General features: G+C 41.8%; 1 protein-coding gene and 1 long non-coding RNA gene across 3 annotated transcripts; one reads left to right on the top strand and one right to left on the bottom strand.

The window, feature by feature from the left end:
- Positions 1-2,057: 2,057 nt before the first annotated feature.
- LOC104442472 (protein argonaute 2) lies at positions 2,058-6,541 on the bottom strand. Its single transcript, XM_018872765.2, is given in 4 exon segments — positions 2,058-3,297; positions 3,300-3,604; positions 3,878-5,076; positions 6,208-6,541. Coding segments are annotated over 3 exon segments (2,091 nt in total). The 5' UTR covers positions 4,516-5,076; positions 6,208-6,541; the 3' UTR covers positions 2,058-2,149.
- A 5,495-nt stretch (positions 6,542-12,036) lies between these two features.
- Positions 12,037-14,236, top strand: LOC108953985. 2 transcript variants are annotated; one of them, XR_005550358.1, is made up of 4 exons: positions 12,037-12,626; positions 12,692-12,801; positions 13,552-13,631; positions 13,931-14,236. It is a non-coding gene; the product is annotated as an uncharacterized LOC108953985 (long non-coding RNA). The 2 variants fall into 2 exon arrangements; XR_005550359.1 differs by having other exon boundaries at positions 12,038-12,626; positions 12,739-12,801.
- Positions 14,237-17,102: the final 2,866 nt, after the last annotated feature.

The raw sequence follows: 17,102 nt of genomic DNA, 5'->3' as shown, positions 1-17,102 counted from the left end.
CCACCCGTCCACCTATATCACTATGATGTCGCCAAAAGAAGCGATAATTTTTATAAAAGCAAAGTCTTATAAAAAAAAAAGCTCCGGTTGCTACAATCGACAAATTTAATGTCAACTGCTTTTGAAGATGCTTCTTTTTGGATATCTATCTTATACTTCGACAATGTAGGCAGCAATAATGTCCCTAGTACCCTAAATCTCTATCTCTCTCTTTTCATTTTATTCGATATAAAAGAATTGAAGAAACATACACTTCTATAGAATTTGGGGGATTGATATATTCCATTTCTAAAGTTTAAAGGAATTTTATATAATTTATCCTTTTCAATAAAATAATAAAAAAAAGTAGTCTCCTCCTTCAAAAATCACGTGCATTTCACTGTCAATGAAGAATGACAAAGGATAAACAACGGTAACAAAATGTAGGTTCATCAAGGCGGTGCCATAGCGATTGAAAATTTAATCATATACTACTACTAAAGTTTGAGGGGACTTTGTGCAATTCTTACCATTTTCTTTATTTTTTTTTGGAAGGCAAATTGACACTAATAGTACCTAAAATTTGATGCATTGTGCAATGTTGTTATTGGACTTGTAATTCATTCAATGTGGTCCTTAAATTATTTCTAAATGTTCAGTGTGGTTCCTAAATTTTCAATCTGTTCAATCTAATCCCATAACTTTTTATGACAAAGTCAAATTAGATTTTTAGTATTCTTCACAACTTTTCATAACTACACTAATGCCCAAATTTTAGAATATATTTTCATTTCAATTCTTTTCCTAAATAAAGAAAAAATAAGATATCTTTTTGTTACCTTTTTAACTTTTTGGTCTTTATAAATATTATAATAGTTCAATTTAAGTAAATTTTAGATCATAAAACTCATCTAGAGTTGTATGCGCCAACATTCCTACTATTTTAAGCCTAATTGTACAATTACAATTTTTATCAGTCTCAAATTTATTAATATGATTTAGATTATTGAACTTGAAAAATTAGGAACGTGAGTTAGATTAAAATATAGAACGAGATTTAAATTGATATGCATAAATATATCTAAAAGTATATTAATATTATTTGTAAATATCCTTATTAAATCACTTAGTTACAAAATAGTAGAAATATCAACTTAATAAGAGTAGTTGGAAATTTGAAGGATTAGATTGAACAAATTAAAAGGTTAGGGATGCAACTGAAAAATTAAAAATAGGTTAGGGAGTAATTGGACGAATTAAAAGTTTAAGGACGGCATTACACATTAAGCCAAATTTTAGGGATTATTACTATAGTTTCCTCACGAAGAGACCCTTAAGAACTCATTAATCCTTTAGAATAGTGTAGTCGAATGTGAATTTTAAAACTTTTAGTTGTTTATTCAATAAATATTTAATTAGTATTAACATTCAAATAAATACCAAAAATCTTAAGATCGATTTATATTACTAATAAAGCTTTTTGTTTGTTGATTTAGTAAACTTCTGAATCTAAGCAAAGCACCATCTTTAACTAGTAAGAGAATAGTCTCTTTGTAGGATTTAACAGATTTGGCATTTAGAAGAGTAGTTCAGAAAATACTAGAGTATAGAAAGGCATCCACATTAATAGCAGGAACACCTCTGCATCATAGCATTTCATATCAATTTTTTTGAAATGCATGAGTATTCACTAGATAACTATTCTAACTTTCCATGTTTAATTCATTGGAGAGATAATCCTTGAGTTAACTGAATTGTAAAAAAGTAATCTCTAGTTTATAAACACGCACTGTATTGTAACCATGAACTAGCACAAAGTAAATTGGAGACAAAGTAACCTAGGAACGCAGATTTGTAACCAACAAACAATTCATAAAGACAATAACTCGACCCACTGTTCCTCCAATGCACATGATGAGCATTAATCATTTCAGGATCACAAACATGAAAAAAAAAAAAACCAAAATTCCTAATAAAGCACGACAAATAATGAACGCCGTTTCATCTCCTCCACCTAAATAGATGCATAGAAGAGACGCCTGCATAACATGGCTTCATTAGCCTTTCACAGGCTTCTTTTCTGGAGGAGAGGCAATGGCAATATCCAGCATGTCTCCTCTACGTTTTTTGGAGGGAGAATTTGAACTTTTCTAAACACGGGAGCGTAACTTCAAATGAAGAACATCATGTTCTCCACATCAGCATGCAGCTTGTAGAATCTCTTTTCATTTGAACAAACCAATGAGGACGATGAGGACGCCATTGAGAAGAATGAAGAGACCATCGACTTGGGAGAACACTCCATTACTGACTCGTGATACAACCTTCCTCTATAGGCAGCAAGATCAGCATAGTACACAGGCGTGACCAGAGATACTGATTTGGTGCATCGAGCAAAGGTAAAACATAAGCTGTAAATCAACTTCTGCAAGTGATCAGAGCTAAACTTGTGCTCGTCCCAGAGCACATGGTAATGGGTCAGCTTGCTTGTCCCGAGGCCGCCATAGTGGCTGCACAGATAGAAGTCGAATTCAAAAGGATGCACAACTATTGTGTCCAGGATTGTCCCTGGTGGCACGTTGCTTGTGGGATCCCCATCGACATCTCCCTCCATGAAAAGACGAGTTTGGTTGCGCTTCTGTGCCACAACGATCGTGATGGTTGGCCTGTAATCTTTCTCGGAGAAAGCCTTCTTCAAGTCCCGCAATTCTTCATTCAAAACCATATCGAATTGGCTTTCGCTCACCCCATCGCGGAACAAAACAAGTTTCCCAGGCCTAACTCGATTCAGACGGGCATATGTCTCAACGAGCTCCAGACACATCTCCCCGATGTTGGCAATTTTCTCCTGCCGGTGGAGCTGAGGTCGCACCCTTGCAGCATAGCGATTGGCAGCAGGCCAGTTGATGGTACCGACGACTGCAGCAAATGATGGACTGATTGTGTTGCGGGAGGCAGGATGGTTGACGTCAGCACCAAGGAACATCACATGCCCCTTGTCGTTGATGTGTGGGAATGGATTGAATAGCTCCACGTTGCTGCCTCCAAGCTTGGCATTGATCTTGAGGGCAAGATATGCTAGATATTGATCGTTCTTATCCATGTTTGCTTTATTCGAAAGGCAACACTGAGTGATTAACCCAACTTTAATCTCGCAAATCCATTTGAGGTGCTTGTAGCCGATGTCTCTCCTAGACATGACGCAAAGAAGGAATTGAGGACGGCATCTCCCAACTTTACAAGCGCGATCATTGACATCCTCTAGCAGCTCTGTCAATCTAGCCACATTGGAGAAAACGCTCATTGTGGCATCTTGATAAAAAGTGGTTCTTCCATCCGAATACCCAAGTTTCTGCATCGGCTGATAAGCTTTTGGATGAACGGCTTACAGTTGAGCCAATTCTGGTCCGACGCGCTGAAATCGACGATGACCCATCTTTGGATCGTCTTCCCCTTCACGGCCGATTTTCCCCTTAGATTCCAATGACATTTGTCTTTATCAACCTTTATCCTGATCACCTTGCCATTTGGAATCGCCAGTTTCAACTCAGGAGGTCCAATGACACGTCCCACCACTTTCGTCATGTTCGAGTCGACTTCCATTCCAAAGTTCCGGCTGACGTCTCTGCAGCAACGAAAGTAGCATTTTAAAGAAAGTAACAACATCAAAAGACATTAAAAAAAAAACATAGTTATGTTAGTCTGGTTCTTACTATGATATATATTTATACTTTTTTTATCGGTCAAATGCCATTTTTGTTCTATAGCCTATGCCGTTTTGTGCAACCATTTCACCCAAAAGAATATAGAATCCAAGTAGTTTGTCTATCGAATGTCAAGTTTTAACAAAATCAATGATAGGGATATATAATTTTAGCAAAGAACAAGTATTGCATACCCGCACCGTCCAGAGTTCGACCTCATCGTGTCGCAAATGGAACTTTTCCTGATATTTGGGGGAGGCAAATAGAGGTTCTTCAGCAAGGTGGAGGCATATCTCTCCAAATTCTCTTTTGGGTACCTCTGCCCCTCGACCAACATGCACAACTCCATCGGTACAAACTGCTTGTTGTTGTTCTTGCTCAAATCTAGGCAAGGAATGTCCCTATACCTTATCTCTATTTTGTACTTCTCTAAGAAATAGTTTGCTAGATTGATCGTATTCATCTTGCCCTCAGGGCTCTCGTAGCTGAAAGATATCGAACTTGTGGTCTCGTCAGTCAGTCCCATGATCGTATACTTTTGTTTGGTCTTGCGGTGGGTCACTGTGACCGTCAACCCCTTTAGCGCCTGCTCGACTTCCCTCCTGTACCTCGCAAACTGACCAATGTTGAATCCACGTATATTCTCCTCGAGGAAATCGATGACCGGCATCCTCTTTCGAAAGGCCATGGCTGAGCAATCGAGAGACAGTGCAAGGCCTTGGTAGGTCGGCTTCAAGCTGTGTTGGAACCCTCTAAATGCCACGACACCGCACTTCAGGTCGTCTGTCTCTTGATACTCGAGGGGATACAAATGCCGTCCGACTGAGATCATGTGCCTAGTGGGGCTTTTCCTTCATCACTAGATTCACGCTCCGCAATATGTCCTGCGGGAACGACAAGAAGGTTCCAGCCAAGTAGTCTTTCAACTTAAGGAGGTTGAACTCGTGCACAAGCTTGATGGTGCATTGGAATGATGAGTCCTCCCTGTCTTCACCGGAAAATATCTTCACCTTGTACGTTCCGCAAGGCAGTGGAATTGCACTAAAAATGTTCCTCTCGCCATCATTAGCAATCACCGATAATGGAAACTGCATGTGGTTGTCAAAGAATAGCTTTTCCTTGATCTGATAAAGAGTGGCTTTTGATAGCCTCACAGGATGGCGGTGCCTCATCGGTGCCTCGGGCTTGATGTCGACATTGTAGCGGCTTATGATGGTTTCGGGATTAAAGGTAACAAGAAAGTGATTGACAAGAAGCCTGACATGCAGAGCAAGCAACGAGCCACTTTTGTCAAGGCATCTGATGGGACAAATCTTATCCCTATTTCCTGAGGAAACCTGATTATACTCCAGCACGGGGTTAAACTCCAGCCGGGCAGCAATAGTCTGGATATCTGTCAAGAAAACATAAACCACATCAATAAACATTGGCTTCAGTCAAGAAGTTCCCTGTGTGGCTCACTTAAAAGTTGTTTATACTTCTTTTTTTCAAGTACTTACGGTTGTGAAACTGATGAAACGTGAAAATGAAACATCAGTAGTCATGCCATCATTGTGCATATTAGTATCCAGAATAAAACAATGAAAACAATGACATCTTCTTTTTTTTTTTTTTTTTTAATTGCAAGATGTCCATCCATTTAACTTAAAAGTATGCAAAACGGATCGCCCGAACCTGGAACCGCTTGAACTAGATCGAACTGGCCACTTGGTTTGGTTCTCTAAAATGTCGGTCCAATTCTCAGTTCTTAAAAATGAAACTGATGTCTGGATGGGTCTAGTTCCTAATTCCAAGGAGGAACCAGACCGGATCAACTACATATACAATTTAATTATTTCTTCAAGAAAATTAGTAAAATGTAAACTAAAACACTATCTTGGTCCGATTCCAAGTAGTAAGAAAAAAAAAAAGACCGTGTTAGAGATATGATTTGTGCAATTGATTTATCAATTGGTGATTCAAAATGATTTCATATCTTTGTATTTTCCTTTTATTGTTTACATTTTGGAATATAAATGCATGTAAAGTATATATATTCAAATCAGAGTGAATACAAAGAAATTCTTCAAGCTCCTTTCTCTTTCACTTTGTGTTAGACCGTTCCATTGGACCAAGTTCCCATTTCTAGGACCAATCGATCCAGTTCACGGTTCCCAAAAAACTGGGAACCATGAACCGATCACTACTAATTTAACCAATAGAACACGGCTAAAAATTAAATGCAGCAGTCATGCACTTGATCAGGAGCAAACAATGAAATCAATATCGAATGTGTTGAAACATTATAATTATATCTGTGAATAGAATGGAAAATCGACATGATTCACATGCAAAGATCCTACTGGTAGAACGAAATTGAAAGCAAAATGCGAAAAGGAAGCGTTGCTAATGACTCTACAAAAGCAACCAAAAGAACCAGAGTTTCAGGCCATTTAAACCACTTTCTTATTCCAAAGCAAGCCCATCGATATCCAATCACGCATCCGACAGTAGGGCAACGTCGAAGAGACGAGCTTGAACGTACCAGGATGACGTGCGTCGGTCTCGGTACACGACCAGCTCCCATCTCTAAGGTGAGATTCTCGGAGAGTGTTTCTCTCCTCTCTGTGACCACACCTTCCATGCCGGTGGCCTCGTCCATAGCCGCGGTGGCGGTGATCTCTATTGCGGTATCTCTCATCATCCTTCTCGCGATTCGTATCGGGTTCACTCCATCGGTTCCCACGTCTGTCCATGCCTTCTCTCTTTAAGGACAGAATGCTTTCACGACCGGAGAGGCGCGCGACGGTATAAATAGAGAGATGGAGAAAGGCGAGCAGATGCAGGATGTGAATGGTTGAACCAGAACGAAAGGGAGAGGTCTCGGATAGTATTTTGGAAAAATTTCAAGGAAAGACGGGGGCGGTTTTTTGATAAAAGTTTTTTTTTCTTCCCACTCGCCCGCCACGCCTTTGTTCATTCTCTTTTCCCCTTTCTTTCAATTAAATTATATAAAATCCCCTAAATACAAATTTACACCTTAACTTTTACTGATCACTAGCCCTCCATTCTGTCAAAATGTGCAATGAACACGATTTTCAAGAGTAGAAAATGGATGTTTTATTCGTTTTTAAGAGAAATAAATGATCACAAAGTCCCCTGAAATTTGGAAGTAGCACAAATTGGCTCCCTAATCTTTCCAATATGACACACCTTCCTAAAGCTTTTGTTTTATTTTATTTTTTCATTTTTACAAAGGCAAGTAAAAATAAAACTTCAAATCAAGAAAGAGAGATTCCATTGATCATCTCTGCCATAGGAATTATAAAGATTGGGTTAAATTGGATTTCTAACCTGGGCATATAATTGTAATCTATATTTCAAATTGTATGATGGGTCTGAAATTCCTTTTGGAAGATCATATAGATTTGATTTAGATTTCATTCATAAATATCCCGAAACATGAACCCAATTAGTTGTATTACCAAAATGAATCAAATTTCTTCTAAAACACACAATATCATATAAGCAACTATTTGACTCATCTATTAATTAATGTATTTAGTCATTAAAAGTAAACAAAAACATATGAGCTCGTTATGTTTTAAGCAGTTCTAAAATGGGTTATAAACGGAAACATATAAATTCCTAATTGTTCTTGTTCAAGTAATTGTGTTTAATATGCTCACAACTTTGAGATGAGTTGACTTTCATTCGTAACTAATCGAGTTTGAGTTTAGGACTATATGTTAGCTATATCTCAAACTAGTTCCAATGCCATCCTTACTCCATCCATCCACCAATATCACCATTTTTAGGAGAAACCAAAAAAATCTTAAATCTATTGCAATTGTGTCAATTCAATCTTAAAACTTTTTTTTGGTCAATTCAATCCTAAACCTTTAGTATCCAACCAATTTTGGTCAACTGTTTGGTTGATGTTGATATGAATAATTTTTAATAATATTTATTCTTTTCGAATTTTTTTATTTTACTGGAGCCTTGGTATCCACTATAGGAAAAAAAAAAAGGAAAAGAAGAGAAAGAAAAGAGAAAAGAAAAAATAAAGAAAATAATACAAATAAAAAAATTGAAAAATATATTATTAAAAATTATCCATATCGGTTAACCAAAATTGGTCGAATAAAAATTGACACAAATATAAAATTTTTATGATTGAATTAACAAAAAAAAATATTTAAAATTGAATTGACATAGTAATAATAAGTTTAAGAGCTTTTTGGTAATTTTTCCTACCATTTTATTGAAAGTGAATCTTATGCACGGAAATTCATAAAAACACTCTTGTCAGTGTAAAACGGATAATTTGAAGATGCTTCATTTTATTTCTATCTCATACTTTAACTCAATAGTCACTACTCAGCTCCGCGGCTCTAGTTTCTATGTCTTTCTTTTCACTATTTCCACATAAAAGAATTGAAGAAACGTAAAATTGGGAGGATTAGTTTATACCATTTTAAAGTGCAAGAGGAGTTCGTGAAATTTATCCTTTTCCTATGAAAAAAATGAAAAAAAGTAGTTTTCCCTTTGACAAGTGGTGTGCATTTTCATTTTGGTTTCTCATTTGGGAACCATAAATCAGGCCTCCAGGAAATAGGAAAATGGTCGATTGTAGCAAAATGAAAATTCATCAAGAGTGTGTGATTTATATCTACATAAATTCCCGGTTATCGTCCTCGAGAAGGATAGCCTGTAATAGCCTCTAGCTTCAACTTCCTTTCAAGGGTCCTAAATGACACTTAAAATTAAGGATAGGCGCAAGCAGCTAATTCCCCGTGCCTCATGACACTCCGCTGTATTCGACGGAAGTTAGCCTTGGGGCGACGGATTGTGGATATTCACTAGCGAGGCGAGGTTTGTACTAGCCTTGTCCGTCATTCGAAGGATTTTGAAAGATGATGGCATGTGAAATACTTAAGCTCGGCCTGCTAGTCCCTTCCTCTTTGCCCCTTTATTATTTAATTAAAATTTCTAACAAAACATAAAGTTAAAAAAAAAAAAAGAACAGGTTGAAATCCGGACGAAATCCGATTTGATTTGATGTGTCGTACGGATGCTCGAAAGTGGAAAAAGGAAAAGAAAAGAGGGGCACATTTTAGGCCCCGTTTGTTTGCGTTTCTTTTTTTGTTTTTAAACAGTTTTTCTATTTTTTGTTCGGGAACAAAAAAGGAACAGAAAACGCGTTTGTGTGCGTTTCGTTCCTTTTGTTCTTTTGTTCCCGAAACAAAAAAACGAAACAACAAAACACAAATTTTGTGTTTCTTGTTTACGGAACACAAATCGGGAACACTTTTTTTTTTCTTTTTTTCTTTTATTTTCTTGTTCTTCTTTCATGGCCGAGGCCGGTCGCCGAGCCTCGGCCACGGCCCGGCGACCGCCGACGAGGGCCGGCGGCCTCGCCCGGCCACGCGAGGCTCATGGGCCCCGAGGCCGAGGCTCGCCGTAGCCGGGCGAGGGTCGGCTCGCCATGGCCGGGCGAGCTCGAGCTCGCCCGGCCATGGCGAGGCCGACTCCGCGCCGGCTGGGCGAGCCTCGGCCTCGCTCGGGCGGTGGCCCGGCGAGGCCGCGCCGCCCGCCCGGGCGAGCTCAGCCCTTCCGGCCGGTCAGCCAGAGCCAAGGCCTTGGCGGCGACCATCGGCCAAAAGAAGAAAAAAATGAAAAAGAAAAAAGAAAAAAAGGAAAAATAAGAAAAAAATAGAAAAAATAAAAGAAATAAAAAAATTATCCAAATTTACCAAACATGTTCTGTTTTTTTTATTCTGGAACAAGTTTACCAAACGCATTTTTTGTTCGAAATTGTTCCCAGGAATGTAAACACTTTTTCTATTTTGTTTCCTAGAACAATTTTTAAACGAAATGCAAACAAACGCACCCTTAGGCCCCGTTTGCTTTTCTTTTTTTTTTTTTTTTTTAAACAGTTTTTTCTATTTTTTTGTTCACGGGAACAAAAAGAATGTAAACGCGTTTGTGTGCGTTTCGTTCCTTTTTGTTCTTTTGTTCCAAGGGAACAAAAGAAACGAAACAAGAAACACAAAGAAACACAAATTTTGTGTTTCTTTTTGGAACACAAATCGAAAACACTTTTTTTTTTTTTTTTTTCTTTTATTTTCTTGTTCTTCTTTCATGGCCGAGGCCGGCCGCGGCCTCGGCCACGGCCGGCGACCGGCCGACGAGGGCCGGCGGCCTCGCCCGCCCACGGCGAGGCTCGCCGGCCCCGCGAGGCCGACGCCCGGCTCCCGGCGAGGCCGACGCTCGTCGTAGCCGGGCGAGGGTCGGCCTCGCCATGGCCGGGCGAGCTCGAGCTCGCCCGAATCCCGGCGAGGCCGACCTCGCCCGGCGGCCGGCGAGCCGGGCCCGCCGAGCCACCGCCAAGCGACGTCGACCGGGCGGTGGCTCGGCGAGGCCGAGGCTCGCCGGTCGGGCGAGGTCGGCTGCCGGGATCCGGGCGAGCTCGAGCTCGCCCAACCATGGCGAGGCCGACTCCAGCCGGCCGGGCGAGCCTCGGCCTCGCCCGGCGGTGGCTGGCCGCGAGGCCGCGGCTCGCCGGCCGGGCGAGCTCGCTCGCCGGATCAAGCGAGGCCGACCAAGGCCTCGGGCGAGCTCGATCCGCCAGATCCGACCTCGAGCTCGCCCGGCGGCGGCGAGCCTCGCCTCGCCCGCGGTGGCCGCGCAGGCCGCGCCCGCCGCCGGGCGAGCTCGCCCGCGCCGGTCGCCGGCCAAGGCCTTGGCCGCGACCGGCCAAAAGAAGAAAAAAAAAAATGAAAAAAAAAAGAAAAAAAGGAAAAAAAAGAAAAAATAGAAAAATAAAAGAAATAAAAAAATTATCCAAATTTACCAAACATGTTTCGTTTATTTTTTATTCCGGAACAAGTTTACCAAACGCGTTTTTGTTGTAATTGTTAAAAGTGAATGTAAAACACTTTTTCTATTTCATTTCTTAACAATTTTAAGCAAATGCAAACAAACGCACCCTTAGCCCCGTTTGTTTGCGTTTTTTTTTGTTTTTAAATGATTTTTCTGTTTTTTTGTTCCCAGGAACAAAAAGGAATGTAAACGCGTTTGTGTGCGTTTTGTTCCTTTTTTGTTCTTTTGTTCCAGGGAACAAAAAAGACAGAAACAGTTAAAACACAAATTTTGTGTTTCTTTTTCGGAACACAAATCGAAAAACACTTTTTTTTTTCTTTTATTTTCTTGTTCTTCTTTCATGGCCGAGGCCGGTCGCCACGGCCTCGGCCACGGCGGCGACCGCCGACGGGCCGCGGCGGCCTCGCCCGACCCTGCGAGGCTCGCCGGCCCGGCGAGGCCGACGCTCGCCGGGCCGGGCGAGGTCGCTCGCCATGGCCGGGCGAGCTCGAGCTCGCCTGCATCCGCGAGGCCGACCTCGCCTGGGGCGCGCGCGAGCCTCGGCCTCGCCGAGCCACCGTTGGCGACGCCGACACAGCGGTGGCTCGGCGAGGCCGAGGCTCGCCGGCTGGGCCGGGCGAGCCTCGGCCTCGGGCGGTGGCCGGCGAGGCCGCGGCTCGCCGGCCGGCCGGGCGAGCTCGGGCCTCGCCGGATCAAGGCGAGGCCGACCTCGCGCCCGGCCGGGCGAGCTCGATCTCGCCGCGATCCGCCTCGAGCTTCCAGGCGGCGAGGCCGAGCTCGCCAATGGCCGTCGAGCCTCGGCCTCGCGCCCAGCGGTGGCCGCGAGGCCGCGCCTCGCCCCGCATGGCGAAGCCAGACCTCGGCGCGGCCGTCGGCCAAGGCCTTGGCTTTTGGCGACCGCCAAAAGAAGAAAAAAATGAAAAGAAAAAGAAAAATGAAAATAAGAAAAAAATAGAAAAAATAAAAGAAATAAAAAAATTATCCAAATTTACCAAACATGTTTCGTTTATTTTTATTCCGGAACAAGTTTACTAAACGCGTTTTTTTTTTGTTGGTAAATTGTTCTGTGAACAGAAACACTTTTTTCTATTTTTTTCGGAACAATTTTTAAACAAATGCAAACAAACGTTAATCTTAAATGAAGATGGATAAATTTTCCGCACATGGATTTAGATGCATGTCTCCACGTCCATTTTTCTTCTGCCTCATTAATGCATGTACGGCAACGTGCATGCATCGTGCGCGCCTTAGGTCTCTTCTCTACTTTTGGTCATAGATATATTTGTAGGGGTGAGCGCGGTTCTGGGTAGAACAGAAGGAGAACCGAACCGGAGGTCCGGGTTCGCCCCGGTTCCCAGGGACAGGCCGGTTCCGGTTCCTTTTCTGGGAACCAAAGATTTCCGGTTCCTATTCCGGTTCCAAGCGGAACCGGAACCAGAACTGCCCCTCGGAACCGGTTATGGAACCTGTTATGGAACCGGTTAGAACTCAGACCTAGGGCTCCAAACCAAAAGCCCCAAATCTCTCGACGCTTTCAGCCTTTCTCAGTTTCACTCTCGATTTCACACTCACTGATGCCGCCGCCGGACGCCGCTCGCCCTCAACGCCGCGCCAGACGCCGCTCGCCCTCGACGCCGCCGCCGGACACCGCTCGCCCTCGCCAAACGCCGCTGGACGCTAGTCGCTGACGCTGCTCGCCCTAACCCTCAGGTCCCTCACCACTCGACGCCAGTCAAAGTCTCTCTCGTTCTCTGCCTGTGCCCGTCGGCGACGCCGCTTGCCCTCGACGCCACCGCCGGACGCCGCTCGCCCTCGCCGGACGCCGCTGAACACCAGTCGCCGACGCCGCTCGCCCTAACCCTCGCCACTCGACGCCAATCAGACTCTTATTAGTTCTCTGCCTCTACCCGTTGCCGACGCCGCTCGCCTTCGACGCCGCCGCCGCCGGACGCCGCTCGCCGGCCCAGTCTCGTTTGAATCTTCTCCGCTAGTCATATCTTCGCTTGTGAACAATTGTAAAAGCTTTCAATCACCAGCTCGTATGCTCGTTGCAGTCCCGGCGTAGCTTAAAAAATCTAGGTAACCTGTTCTCTTTGTGCTGCCCTGTTTCACTCGAAGTCTAAGCTGAAGCTCGATTTCTTCAGATCAGAGGACTATCAGGGAAGAGACGGCAACTGATAACCTGGTTCAGAGGACTATCAGGGAAGAGACGGCAACTGATAACCTGGTTCAGAGGACTATCAGGGAAGAGACGGTAATTGCACTGTCATAACCGTTGCTCACTGGATTCCCACTGTCATGAGTATTCATTTTTAGGTCCTTAAAAGTAGCACTACCAATTGTGTTCACAGAAAGCTGAAAATTATGAGTATTCATTTTTCCCCTCTAGTCTCTTATAAGATCTGTTTGAAGGACTCGCAATATGGGAAAAATAGGAATACTCTTTCTTGCATTTGAACAGCGTCATTATGAACAGTTTATTTTGAACAAGCTATGCATTCAACATCTGCTACTTTTATCCTACAAGTATTCTAATTTCATGGTTAGCTCAGCTTTGAGGTTTCTGTCCAGCAACTTTTAGTGGTGTTGGCTTTTCTTTGTCTTGTTTTCAATGCTAAATCTCATGAATGCTGGGTTTCCCCTTGCACTTCTTTTGACTTGGCTAGTGTTTTCAGTGTAGCCTGGAAAATTTACATGTCAGTCAAAACTGTTTGCTAAAGGCAGTTTCTTGCATGGTGCCAGCTAATCAACCATTTTATGGCCCTGGAGAACTTTAATCTGTTACCACAAATTGCAATTTCCTAGGTGTGCTGTGTGGACTGTTGGCTAGCAGTCATTGCTGAAAATTGATTTTAAATCGTTTGCTGTGAACTATTGTCGTTCAAACCATTTCATTTTCTATGGACTGTTTGCATTGACAGGTTCATTCATGATATTCCTTCAGGGAATTGTATCTGTATACAATGGTTTGGCTAGATATAGTTGTGACCTGTATCTCTTGCAGGTGTAAAAAGATTCGTATACATCTCTGCAGCTGACTTTGGTGTTGTGAATTGTTTACTCCAGGGATATTATGAGGGAAAGGTATTGTCTATAAAATTTACATCTTGTCAAGTGTACAGAATTTGGTAGTTAAAGCTTCGATTATTGGGCGGCCTTATTTATTATCCATAAATTGCTCTAATGCTTTTTGATGAAGCTTTTTTCAAGTGCAAGTTTAGTCAGATATGAGTAAATGCTTCCTGAGTGCAATGCCAAATCTATAAGTTGGATTCAACTGCTTAATATATAGATGACATATGCTTCACATCAGCTTGAAGAATAATGAGCACTATGTTAGATTTCGATCTTACTGATTTCTCTTTCATTTATTTTGGCTACAGAGAGCTGCTGAAACAGAGCTGCTGACAAAGTTCCCTTGTGGAGGTGATATAACTGTTTTTCCTTTACTTGTAAATAGGCCGTGTTAGGAATCTGCACACTAAAAAGGGCTAGTGATTTACTAAAGTGCCTTGCAACCTGTACCTGGATGAATTTGTATAGAATTGGGGTCAATAACTCTTGAGCGATTATCTTATTGTTGGATTAAGATTGATGTGCTTATGCAGGCCCTATGGTTTTTAAGTGCATGAACGGTATAAGTCTTGTAAGACCGACTGTTGATGATGGATGTTGTCACGCTGTTCTAATCCTATGAGCCTTGCGGGTATCAACCTAGAGTTTTCTGAACAGTGCTTGATGATGCATGTTGTCGCGATGTTCTAATCCTTTGAGCTTAACTGTCAATTGTTTGACTTTTCAAATCTGAAAATGAAAAAAAAAAAAAAAAAAAAAAAGAACCTGTTGGAACCAGGAACCGACCCCCGGAACCCGTGATGAGGGGTAGGTTCCAAGGTTCTTGCTCTAACGGAGTTCCAGTTCCAAAAAATGAAGAACTCCGTACCCGGGGTAGGTTCCAGTTCCGCACGGAACCGAACCGAACCTGAACCGCTCACCCTAATATTGTGGGCTTCGTTTGTCCTCTTTCACGGAAGCCTCATTAATTTTGCCGCAGAAGGAGTTTTTTTTTTTTTTTTTTTTTTTGGTAAAAGTAAGATAACCGCAGAAGGAGTTGATAGAGATAGAGAAGAAAAGAATGGTCCTAAGCAAAATCTTAAAAGGCTTCCTCCTGAATAGGACATTTCGGGAGGATTCCTCTCACAAGTCGTTTACAGGCAAGTGAAAAGGAATAGTATGGGATAAAGTCCCCATGAGAAACCCCCGGCCAACCCTTTAAGGGAAGGGGTTCCCTCCTGATCCCCATGAAGCCTTCCTTAGGTAACCAATTCTGGGCGTGGTTCAGGGATAAGACGGAGCTTCTCCACGAGCAATCATGGAGGAGGCGGCCGGAGAGGAAAGAAGGTCCTACGTCCATTTACTTCCATCCTTTAATGCATGCTAGGGCATGCATGCCCAAAAATTTTGGTGGGCCTCCTTCGTCTTTTCCTTCATCTGAAGAAGATTCCCTCGTGCTACAATAAATGCTGGAGACTCTCTTTTTTATTATAAGGGAGAACGGAGAAAACGGGCGTGCCAAGTCCTTGGTAGCCGAGAGAAGAGAGAACTCTAAGGCTGCATATAAGAGTGTGCAAAGAGCTCTTCTCGTGAGGGCTTGCTCGTTGTAATTACATCCGAATGATTTAGCTAATTAAATTCTTATTAGTAGAATTTATGTAATTTCTTGAGTGAGATTTCATTAGGAATTGGGAGGGCTAAATACTATGTGAGTTATTGAGTGTAATTGAGGACTCAAAAATATCAAGAGAGTTTCAGTGCTTGAGTAGTTATAATCTCCATCGTATAACTTATTTTTATAATGTAATTCCGTGCTACTCTCTCTATAAATATATGTTTCAATATTTGGACCAAATCACATAAATATGATGTCCAGCTCCCTTTCCTTCCTTCCGACTAATTTTATTGATTCGCTTGGACCTCCATATTCCATAACAAAACAAAATCTGGAAACGTAAGATTTGGCCAAATGCCATCTCGCTCTAGTGGAATTGGGAGTGCTCTACCTCTGCTCCACACACAGTCGGTGTAGAGGCATTGAATCCTAAAGTTCATGTTTAAGAAAGTTCTGGAGTGGAAAAATTATCCAATTTTTTTTCAAACTATTATATAATAGCCAATTCAATTCTAAACTCTTTAATAGTATTAAGTCAGTTTTAAAATTTTTGATGATTTTTCAATTTAATCTTGCACCTTTCAATTGTGTTGATTAACCAACATAGTCATTGCAAACAATTATTCAAATGATAGGTTTATGACTAAATTAACAAATTTTTAAAAGATTTATGATTAAATTGGTACAATTGAAAGGTTTGATAGTAAATTAGTAAATTGTTAAAATGTTTGATATTAAATTGGCATAATTGAAAAGTTTATAACTGAATTAGCCACTGTACGATAGGTTAAAACTTTTAAACAATTATCTCGGTTTGGAGAACTGTCTAGTCCATTGTGATTTTCCCTACTTTCGTTTCTCCAATTTTTAGTCACATTTTGAATTTGGGACTCTTTTTGTTAAGTGATAAATTCGTTTACTCTTTTGTTAAGTGATAAATTCGTTTACCCTTTTGTTACTGACCGTCTTATTCGGGAAAAGAGAAATGCTCCTACTCTGTGACAAATCTATATAACACCATGAGATCTCCATCTCTCCACCTTTCCGCCTCCAACTATGCACGTCCCTTCCATCGCACGTCGACTTGTCATCGCACCTCCTTGCTCATTGCTTCCTCCCCACCACAATTGAACCATAACAAGTGTTAAAATATATTTCGAGTTTGAATTTGTGAACGAAACTCGACTTGAAAAAGGAAAGTCAAAATTTTGGATATTTCGCGGATGTCCGAAATTGAATAAAGCAAGATGCCGTAACTTCCTTTGGCAAGTTGAAGTTGGCGAAGAAAAGAATGTACGTCCGAATTGGTTTCAAGATTGTCGCCCAAATAAAGAAAATAGAAGAGGAAATAACAGAAGTTGCCAACTTCTGTCAGGATTCGGCAAAGGACTTGAAGACGGTGCAAGAAAGAAATAAAAATGCAATCTTTTGATTCTGTTGAAGTCACGGCCAAAGAAAGGACAGAATAGGAAAGTCTAAAATCTTGGATTTTTTTACCGAAACTCACTGGAATTTTATTTCTTTCTCCAATACGTGGTGGCCGTTGTTAGAAATTGCATGAAGCGTCGCCTTTACCTGAATTGTGATAAGATTTATGTCTAATCCCTCGGTGAGATTGAGAGATTATTTAGCAATGAATTGTAGGGCTAAATACTGCATACAATATTGGGTGTTATTAAGGCTTGGGACTCTAATGTGGCTGTAATGAAATTTGTTGCTTCTCTTGCCGTGGATGTAGGTCACTACAATGGAACCACGTAAATCTTGTATCCAATTTATTTTCTTGTTTTGTCTATTTTATTGTCCGATCACTCACTTTCTGCAACAACGGGCATGGAGGTTGCTGCCAATGGGCTCTCTCTCTCTCTCTCTCTCTCTAGGAGTTG

The sequence above is a fragment of the Eucalyptus grandis genome, chromosome 4 (assembly GCF_016545825.1).
Source record: "Eucalyptus grandis isolate ANBG69807.140 chromosome 4, ASM1654582v1, whole genome shotgun sequence".
Taxonomy (NCBI): Eukaryota; Viridiplantae; Streptophyta; class Magnoliopsida; order Myrtales; family Myrtaceae; genus Eucalyptus; species Eucalyptus grandis.
The sequence above is the reverse complement of the archived record's forward strand: the minus strand, read 5'-3'. Positions and strand labels throughout refer to the sequence as shown.